Source organism: Ceratotherium simum, chromosome 5 (assembly GCF_057802395.1).
Source record: "Ceratotherium simum simum isolate JZ-2026a chromosome 5, ASM5780239v1, whole genome shotgun sequence".
NCBI classification, from domain to species: Eukaryota; Metazoa; Chordata; class Mammalia; order Perissodactyla; family Rhinocerotidae; genus Ceratotherium; species Ceratotherium simum.
The window spans coordinates 1,273,808-1,283,732 of NC_141904.1; the positions used below are offsets into that span (position 1 = coordinate 1,273,808).

At 39.2% G+C, this 9,925-nt stretch overlaps 1 protein-coding gene across 1 annotated transcript in view; it reads left to right on the plus strand.

The window, feature by feature from the left end:
* The window catches only part of GPR149 (G protein-coupled receptor 149), a 60,529-nt gene extending 52,205 nt beyond the window's left edge, over positions 1 to 8,324 (plus strand). The window contains exon 4 of the mRNA XM_004442216.2: positions 7,752 to 8,324. Within this exon, the coding sequence (XP_004442273.1) occupies positions 7,752 to 8,324 (573 nt within the window). The remainder of the gene's footprint in view (positions 1 to 7,751) is intronic.
* Positions 8,325 to 9,925: the final 1,601 nt, after the last annotated feature.

Here is a 9,925-nt window from a genome sequence, read left to right on the forward strand (position 1 = left end):
GCACGTGCCCTCCTCCTGAGCATCTGTGAGGGTTAGACACTGCTTTTCATTGCCAGATCCAAAAGCTCCAGCCACCTACGCTCAGGAACGCAGCAATAATGGATTATCGTTATTCCTGACAGCATATGCTAATTCACAGACTTGTAAATGGAAAGAAAGCAGAGACTGTGAAATGAGTAGTTTTATCTTCTCTGAGAATCTATCATTTTTTATCATGCAATAAACTTCCACATACAATTGAGTACCATAACATTCTATTTCTATAAAAAGAATACGTTCTAATATGACCTTCTGATGCACTTGTAACTATCATCATTTATTATATAGGGCTGTTAACATACAAAACATAAATTGTAAACAGCAGTATTTTTAAAACATGATCTTATTTTTTGTCCTTTAGGAAGTTAAAATATGGAATCTAAAAAGCCTACAAGGTCAATGTTGCTGATTCATTCACTCACACTCACATTTATTCATTCGACAAATATTTTTTGAGGGCCTGCCCATGCCACGTGCTGTTATAGATGGCACGGAAAATCAAGACCAACAAGGAAATATTCCCTTCCCTTGTGGAGATTACATTCTATGCAGACTTGACAGAAATGCCACATAGTTCCAGTCTCCAAAAGAAAATGGGCAGTCATAGGACTTTACAAAATGTTTACTTACATATGTATTTTTTATGTTTGCATAAAATGTTGTATAGTTTCCTAGGGCTGCTATAACAAATTACCACAAACATGGCTTGCTGAAAACAACAGAAATCTATTGTCTCATATTTCTGGAGGCCAGAAGTCCAAAATCAAGGTGTCAACAGGGCCAGGCTCCTCTGAGGCTCTAGGGGAGGGTCCTTCTTCTCTGTTTAGGACAGGTAAGTCCACTCGCTGTCTCCTTCTTCACATGGCCATCTTCCCTCTACGTGAGTCTCTGTCTAGATTTCTCTCTTTTTTTGTGTGTGAGGAGATCAGCCCTGAGCTAACATCTGCCAATCCCTCCTTTTTTTTTGCTGAGGAAGACTGGCCCTGGGCTAACATCTGTGCCCATCTTCCTCCACTTTATATGGGATGCCACCACAGCATGGCTTGCCAAGCAGTGTGTCGGTGCACACCCGGGATCTGAACCGGCGAACCCCAGGCCGCCGCAGCGGAGCGCGTGCACCTAACCACTTGCGCCACCACCGCGGGCCCCTGGATTTCTCTTTTCTTAAAAGGACACCAGTCATTGTATTAGGGCCCACTCTAATCTAGTATGACCTTATCTTAATTTGATTGTATTTGCAAAAACCCTATTTCCAAATACAAGCATATGCACAGGGTACAGCTGGATATGAATTTTGGAGGGGACACTATTCAACCGTACAAAGATGAAGATAAATTAAACCAATGTTAATAGTCTTTTGTATTATCTCCTTCTCACTATTAATATTAATTTTCTCTTAAGATTTTATTGCTTTTTACTTTTAGTTTCTTTTGGAAATTGTTCTTGAACTTTTTGAATGGTTTGCAGATCTGTGGGCTACGTTGTGGTTTGTGACTCCAGTTCTATGGTATTTCTTTTTTTTCTGAAGTGGGATTGTTTATTTGATCTTACTGTTTACATTGACAGCTTCTTGGACTCAAATGTGTACAGTAGTGTTTCCAGTAAAATCAGTGAGGAGAACCTGACTCATTACAGACCCTGGCCCCTTCCTTTCTGATCATTTAAAACTTCTTATTTTTCTTGTCCTGAGTGCCATTCTCTACTCTTTTAAAATGTGAATGGAAAATAAGCTACACCCCAACTCGGACTCCTAATCAACCAAACCATAAGGGCAGATTTGAGACAGCACCCTCCATCCAGCTTGTCTTCTCTCTCCTAACCTAAAAATAGCACAAACCCCCAATGCAACACAAAGCCCAGACTGCACTTGGAGGCTGACTACCCTCACAGTGACCCACACTCATCCCTCCCCTACATCCTGGATGCCCTTCTAGAAATATTTCACACTCTCTGCCTCCTCTATTACCTAATAGACTTCCATGAGCAAAATCACCATCACCATCATCAAACAATTTAGAAATACAAAACATGAAAGTTGAAATCCTCCCCATCCCTTCCCGGAGGAAACAGCTGTTAGGTCTGTATCCTTTCAGTCTTTTCTATGCATCTGTGTGTGTGCTTGCGTGTCTATAGATAGATTTTTCATTCCAGATATGTATATCTGCTGGGTTTTCTGGTAGGTGCTTTTCCACAAGAAAGCTGTATCATACTATATATATCGTTTTGCAATTTGTTATTATAACTTAAAACATATTGAAATCATTTTACCCAGGCAGAACTTATAGTTCTATCTCATTGTTTCAAGATAGATTTCCAGTACAGAACTGTACCATAATTCAGTCACCTGTTTTCCGAATGATAGACATTTAGGTTATTTCTGTTCGAGGGCTTACCACAGTGATGTGAACACTGTTATATGTTGATATCTGGTGGTGGAACTGACTCACAGAAACAGGATCACCAGTAAGTATACGTAGTTTTTATTTTATAGTCAAATACAATCAAAATGCTCTTTAAAAATGGCATCTATCTTTTATTTTTTCTTCTTCTTCTTCTTTGTTGTTGTTGTTTGTTTTTTGGTAGAGGGCAATCCGAGACGCTAAAAATGATGCATTGTTTTTACTTACATTTTTTGACTACTGGTGAAATTGGATATCTTTGCACACGTCTGTCCCCATTTGTGTTTCTTCCTGTCAGTGTTCTGCCCACTTTGCTGCCCGCTTTTCGGCTGGGTATGCTCTCTGTGTATGACTACTAACCACTGCCCTGTGTCTGTGCTGCACACGTTTCCCCTGCCTGCCACCTGCCCTTTACCGCTGCCTTAGCATATGTTTCTACAGAGACATTTTCGCTTGTCTGCAGTCAAAATCTGTTCTTCCTTTACTTTGTCGTTTCTGGTTTTCACGCCAGATTTGGAAAGGTCGTCTTCACCCAGGATTTTAAAAAGAATTATTAAGACTCAAGAAATCATTTTTGCATACAACATGAAAGGGACTCTAATTTAATTTTTCATGGATAGCCACTAATATGTAAAAGCTCATCTGAGTCTTTACTTCCTTTGGAATGCCATCTTTCTGACACATTCATCCAGTTTCCTGACTCTCCTTCACTCCTCAGATCTTGCCATTATTACCCTGTCTTCATTACTGTAGCTCCGTATTCTGTTTGCAAATCCACCTCATTGGTTTGTTTCCAAAATTTCTTGGTTAATCCACGGGGCCGACCCTAAAAATATATTTTTTGATTGCTAATTGCTACTGTCGTCTTAATATTTACCTAGAATTCAGCCACCTTACTAAACTCCCACATTCTTTTTTAGATTTGCTTCTCTAGAATTTCTAGGTAGACAATATTTTCATCTGAAAATTATGATAATTTTGTCTCTCCCTCCTCAACATTTATATTTCTTATTCCTTTTTCTTGATTTTTGCCCAGCTAGGACCTCTAGAACATGCTGAATAGTCGCATTGATATCAGGTATTTCTGCTCTGGGAAGGAATCTTGGGTCTCCTTTCCCCTCGCTCCACCTAGTTAAGCGCTCTTATTCTGTACATTCATAATACTCCAGCCTGGGTCCAGGGTCGCATGAATCACGTGGAAATGCAACTGTCCACGAGCTCGGTCATTGTGTATTCTATAGGCTAAGATATGACAGCCTCTTCATCCCATTGCTATAGACCTAGCAGCTGACCCAGGCCCAGCATGTAACAGCAGTTCAATCCATCTGTTCTCCTAGTTTCTGATGTCTCTCCATTGTAGTCTTCCTTCTATACCCTAAAAGAGGCGGAAAATTCTGTTGTTTCCTCAAATTCTGTCAGCTCTCTCCCTGAATCTCTATCCCTATTACTGTTCCTTTCATTCAAGCTCCTCTTCTCCCTCACTTAGAGCAATGTTTCTCTAACTTAAATAATAGAGAAGTCCCTTTTAAAGAAAAAAGAATTCTATGAACCTCACTGTCAAATCAAATTTTTATGATTTTACTTAAAGATGTACAAACAATATTTGATATAAACTCCTTATACATATAGTCCTTATACAAATAAATCTAAAACCAAAACAAATTTATAAATTAAATACTTTCATAACCAGTAAAATTAAAATTAGTTTAAATTGACAGTACCATTTTGCTGAAACTAACTTGCCAATTTTGAGTTAACAGTATAAAGATGTACGCTCAGATCTGTTTCTATATAATCTGTCTCTGTATCTTTACTTCTATGACTCTCAAATGGAGAATATCCTTTTGAATAAGAATATTTCACAAAATAATTTTGATAACTCAAGACTTTGTGTGCTATTTCGGAATAACCAGACTTCATACTTAGCTAAACTCTGGCACTATGCAATTCTCCAATGCTAATTTTAATGAGCTGTCACTTGGTAACTCAGTAAAGCTTGTTTGTTCACTTAAGATAAGGTTAGCATGGAAGGTTATTGAAATCTGCATTACATGGATGTATAACATCAGATGCAAAAAAATTCTTTAACACATTTGCTTTTGTATTAACTGCCCGTCCGTGATGCAAGCTGGTACACACCAAGTCACGGCAGTGCTGTTGGTGTCCTGGGGAAGGGTCTTCCGAGACAGACATGCCGGTGCTGCTGGGCACCATCTGGTAACTCGGTTTTCTCATCGCATCGTTCTTTTCTAAACTGGTACACTCCGCAGGACTTTGTTTATAAACTGTACCACATCAAAGAGAACACTTATAAAGAAGTTTTTCAGCACTGAGACTCAGGGTTGTTTTTTCTTCTTGCAACGCAGTGTAACCTAAGGAAGGTCAGCTTTCATATCAACTAGCTCTCAGAATCAAGAAGGCTATATTTATAGTTCACCTTATTATATGGCACACGAGTTTTCTGACTAAATAATGTTTCAGGCAATTTTGACTTAAAAAAGAAATGTTTCATCTTTGATAACAAAAATATTTTCTGAGGATGGAAAGTTTTTAGGTTGGCCCTTTAACTCATGACTTACCCCTCAGAAAGCAAGGCTTTTAAACGGTCCATCTTTTCTTGATTCTTAAGATCAGTTTCAAATGCTACCCCTATATGAAATCTCTTTACCAGAGGTGGTCATTCCTTGGATCCCATAGAACTAGGTTCCTATATCTATTATTACAGTTACAGCTGAAATTTTCATTTTGTCTCTCCACAAGTCTTTCTCACCTAATTCTCTGTGGGGTCTTTGAGTAAGAGAGAGTATATCTGTATACCCAATGCAAGCTCAGAATCTTGCACATAATAGGTACTCAGCAAATGTTTAATGAATGGATGAATAAAAAATAAATGAAGGCCACTTCCACTTTGCCCAAAGTTGCCACCACTCAAATAATGCTCTGGTACAGTAATGAACCCAAGTACTGTCCCTCTGTCTCTCCTACTTCAGTCAGCATCACATCTGTGAAGCTGATGAAGTTCTTTGCCTCAACAGAAGGGTAAACTGAACTTTATAGTGTAAGTTTTCAAAGTTTCTGGCCCTGTAGGGTACAAGGCCCTAAAGTTAGGTTCTCAGGTCCCCTTATGGATAAACAGAATTCAAGACTTCTCCATAGAGAATAACTGGGAAAGACTGATGACGTGTCTCACACATCCTAGACTGTATTTTTTGTGGTCCCTAAATTCAAAGAGTGGGGCATGAAGGCCCCTGAATGAAGCTCATGGTGCATCCTCCCTTAAAAATTTCTATAAGTAGAAGAGAACCCAAATTATTCTCCAATAGAGGGACTCTGGTCTTGGGCTTCCTCTAGCCACTCATAGGTCCAGATACAAAACACCCACGGAAATCAGGGTGACCAACCATCCTGGTTTCCCTGGGACTGAGAGGTTTCCTGGGATGTAGGAATTTCAGTGGTAAAACTGGCACAGTCATAAGCAAACTGGGGAGGTTGATCATCTAGACTGGCAAAATGCCACGAACCCTCCTGCCAACTCCCCTGGTGGAAAGACACATTTAAGCCAGTCCAGTGAGTAACTCCAGGCTTTATAGGTGGTAGACAGGTGTACCAAAGGGTCTGTTAACCATCCTCCTTCCTCTTCTTTTCTGGGCTACAATTCTTTAGTTACAGCAATGGATCTCAAACCTTCCCATGCAACAGGCTCACCAGGAGGGCTTGTTAAAATACAGACTGCTGGACCCACCCCAGAGTTTCTGATTCAGCAGGTCTGGGGGAGGGCTCAAAAATCTGCATTTCTTACAAGTTATCAGGTGATGCTGACGATGCTGGTCTGGGGACTTGGCTTGGAGAACCACTGCTCTAGAAGTTTGGCATATTACTATCTTCTTCCGAGACTAATGTGTAATCAAAAAAGGAGTCAACTGAAAGTATGAAGGCATGAATCAACAATATAAGGGACAGACTGTTATAAGAATTGGTCTCATTTTCATTTCTTAAGCACTTCTCACTGGTGAGTACAGTTTTTAAAACATCTTAATATACAAAGTTTTAAATATAATACAAAAGGTTTAAACCTTCAGGCAAGTTTTTGCAGAGAGTAGGGAGTTCTCTATTATTGGGTTTATAATGACTGATTTCTCAGTGGAAAAGTAAGCACCCTGTAGCACAGTAACATTTGGTTCCTCTTCTCTGTGCTCAACCTAACGATTGAGATGTTCTTTGTACCTAATCTGAATCATAGTTTCAGAAGCATTCTCTCTGGCATACTAAACAGAAAAAAGAAAAGTGCATTTTGATAATACAATCTGCATTTCTTTCAACCCGTGCAAACTTTTTAACGTAACTGAATATGCAACGAAAATAGAAAAGCAATTCCAGATTGTAAATATGCATTCAATTTTTGCCAAAATTCTGCCCTTGGAAACATGTACTGCTGCCCATTAATACACAAATTTTGCCTAAAACTGTGAAAGTGCACCCCTTATCTTCGAAGACAGGTTCCTGACTGTTCTCATTTGGATGTTGTATTTGACCCAGGAGGAACTGAGCTATGATGCTTTGATGGAAGAATTTAAATCCCATATCTGTAAAAAGATTCTAGGGAAATGGGTTTGAAATAGAAGAACTATACCATTTTCATGAGTAAAATGAATTTCTAAATGCCCCTGTCTGAGTAACTGTCACTGCCAAAAAGGGGTCCTCTACTCAACACAAAGACAAGCCAACAGTTAAGAGGCAAGGTGGTAGGAGAGAAAAGGTCTTTTATTACAACTTGCTAGCAAGGAGGAAAATGGTGGACTAGCGTCCTAAAGAACCATCTTAAAACTACAAAATTTTGAAGCGGTTATATAGGGCAAACGGGCTGAAAAGAAAGGGGGTCTCAGAATGTGACCATTTGGTGTTGTAGTCCTTGAGACGCCAGATCATCCCTTTTTCTTGTCACCTGTGACGGATGCCAGCAGAGGGCTCCTTTCTGGAGGTCGTTACATTCCTGGGAAACTTAAAGAACAAAGTTACTGCCTTATCACGATAGGGAGGTCTCTGTGTAAGCCAAGGCTGAGAAAGTAGCCGAGTGTGCGTATTTCTAACAAGCAGGTGCACGCTGATCCAGGCTACATGCAAACTAAAGCATTGTTGAAAAGCAAAGCAGGCGTCTTGTGGAGCAGGGTCATTTATAATTTCTCCATGGTCCCCTCTACAGGATGGCTTCCCTTATGCTAACTGCTGCTAACCTTTGGCTCTATCTATCGTAGCTATTTAGGCAGCGCTAACATAACTAGTTCTCAACAATAACGATTTTGCTTTTGTCCCCAGCGCTCTGGTGGTGCTCTGGCCATCCCCTTGTGTGCATTCCAGGGTACCGTGTCTCTCCAAGCACCTACAGGGAAAACCCTATCTCTGTCTACCTATGAGGTAAGCGCAGAAGGACAAAAAATAACCCCAGCCTCTAAGAAAATAGAAGTCTATCGATCCAAAAGTGTTGGCCATGAACCAAACTTAGAGGATTCTCCCTCCACATTTGCGGACACCAGTGTGAAAATACACTTGGAAGTTCTTGAAATCTGTGATAATGAAGAGGCCTTGGACAGTGTGTCCATCATCAGCAACATCAGCCAGTCGTCCACACAGGTCAGATCTCCATCCCTGCGCTACTCACGGAAAGAAAACAGATTCGTTTCGTGTGACTTAGGGGAAACAGCCTCATACTCTCTCTTCTTACCCACAAGCAATCCTGATGGTGATATCAACATCTCCATCCCAGACACTGTGGAAGCACACAGGCAGAACAGTAAGAGGCAGCGTCAGGAGAGGGACGGCTACCAGGAGGAAATCCAGTTGTTGAATAAAGCTTACAGGGAGAGAGAGAGGGAGAGCCGGGGGAGCTAGTGATTCCCCGGTCTAACAGAGGCAAGGGCAGCTCTGCAAGTCCAAGTGCTGAACCAACACCTCTGCTTGAAGGCTACTGCATTTCCTTTCGCATTTGTCAGTTCACCTTAGCTTCACAGAGTTACTCTTAATTATTTTAGCTTTACTGTTAACTATGTTTATTTTAATAAACAGCTGGAACGAGTGCAAACACTTAAGTGCTTTTGATGTGTTACCTGTAGATCATACACTGTGCTAATTAAAAGATTTTGTTTCTTATCCGATTTCTAAAGATCTTTTCTAAATCAAATCTTGGCCTAGTTTATAAAGCTTTTGCCTATGTTTGTCAACCTCAGAGTAAACAGAAGGCTGCACAAAGTCAATGAATATATTGTCCCCATGCACGTCTCTACACCTACTTTTGGCAAGGAGAAAAAAGACATTTTGGGAATGGAAGAAATGTAGCAAAATCTCAAGGTGTCTTTGAAGCATCTTGCCTAGATGTGCCAGCAAAACACACTTATTACAGTGACTGCTTTAGCTTTACACTGATGTCCAGGAAATATATTCTGGTGTAAAATGGCCAATTAGCTTCCAACTTCAAAACACGCATGTCTGTGGTCTGTAAATAGTTGTTTCCTTCATTTCTATAAAACACAAATTGTTTACTGAATGTTTTTTCTTTCTCTCTTAAATATAACAGTGTTTTCCTTTCATCTTTTCAGTATGTCAAGACTGCCCTTAAAAAGATTCTGTTGTGTGTTATAAGTGGAATTAGAAGTAGTCCTTGGTGCAAACATTATTGGAAAAGATTGTAAATGTACACATCATTGTTTCTAGAATTGTTTTGTTTATTTGAATGGAAATTGCGGGAAAATACTGCCAGATTAAGTTCTGTGAAGTGCACCCAACTAGAGTAACAAACTTTTGGGGAAAGCAGAGGAAAATCCTCTAAGTGCAAAATAAAAGTGTTTCTAAAGCTGCAGATTTGGCAAAGTTTCTTAGCTATTCTGGAAGCACAGAAAATTTTAGTTCAAATATTATTCCAAATAGGTGCTTTTAGTTTCTTTCCCAAAGACCTGTGTATCTCAAGCAGAGAAACAATTCAATATTTTTTATTAAATGATTGTAAGGTGTACATTTCAAGATTAATTTTAAAATGTGTTACATTGCAAAAATGCAGGAATCACATTGTCAGAATATTAGTAACATATTTCAAAAATTATGAAGTGATTTTTTTCTTCAAATTACTTTATTCTGATATTTCTGTAAATGTATATTAAATGTACTATTTATTTTCCAGAGTTATTGAGTTGATATTTTACATGGTCTTAAACTTTGTGCACCCCACCTCACTCACATATCTTATTTACTATTTACAGACTGAGTGAATTATTTTTTTAAATGATTTATTTTGGTTTTTATTTCATTATATTTAATCAGAATTCTAAATTGCTTGACAGGGGCTTTCAGATTGTTTCATCTTCAGATTTTTTTTTTGCCACCAAGAAGTCATTTTCAAAATAATTATCTCAGTGGACTTTCCCTAACTCTCATTCAACTTCTCAATATCTCCTTCTCTAAACTTGGGGAGCAAAAGTAATGCCATTAGTAACATCTGT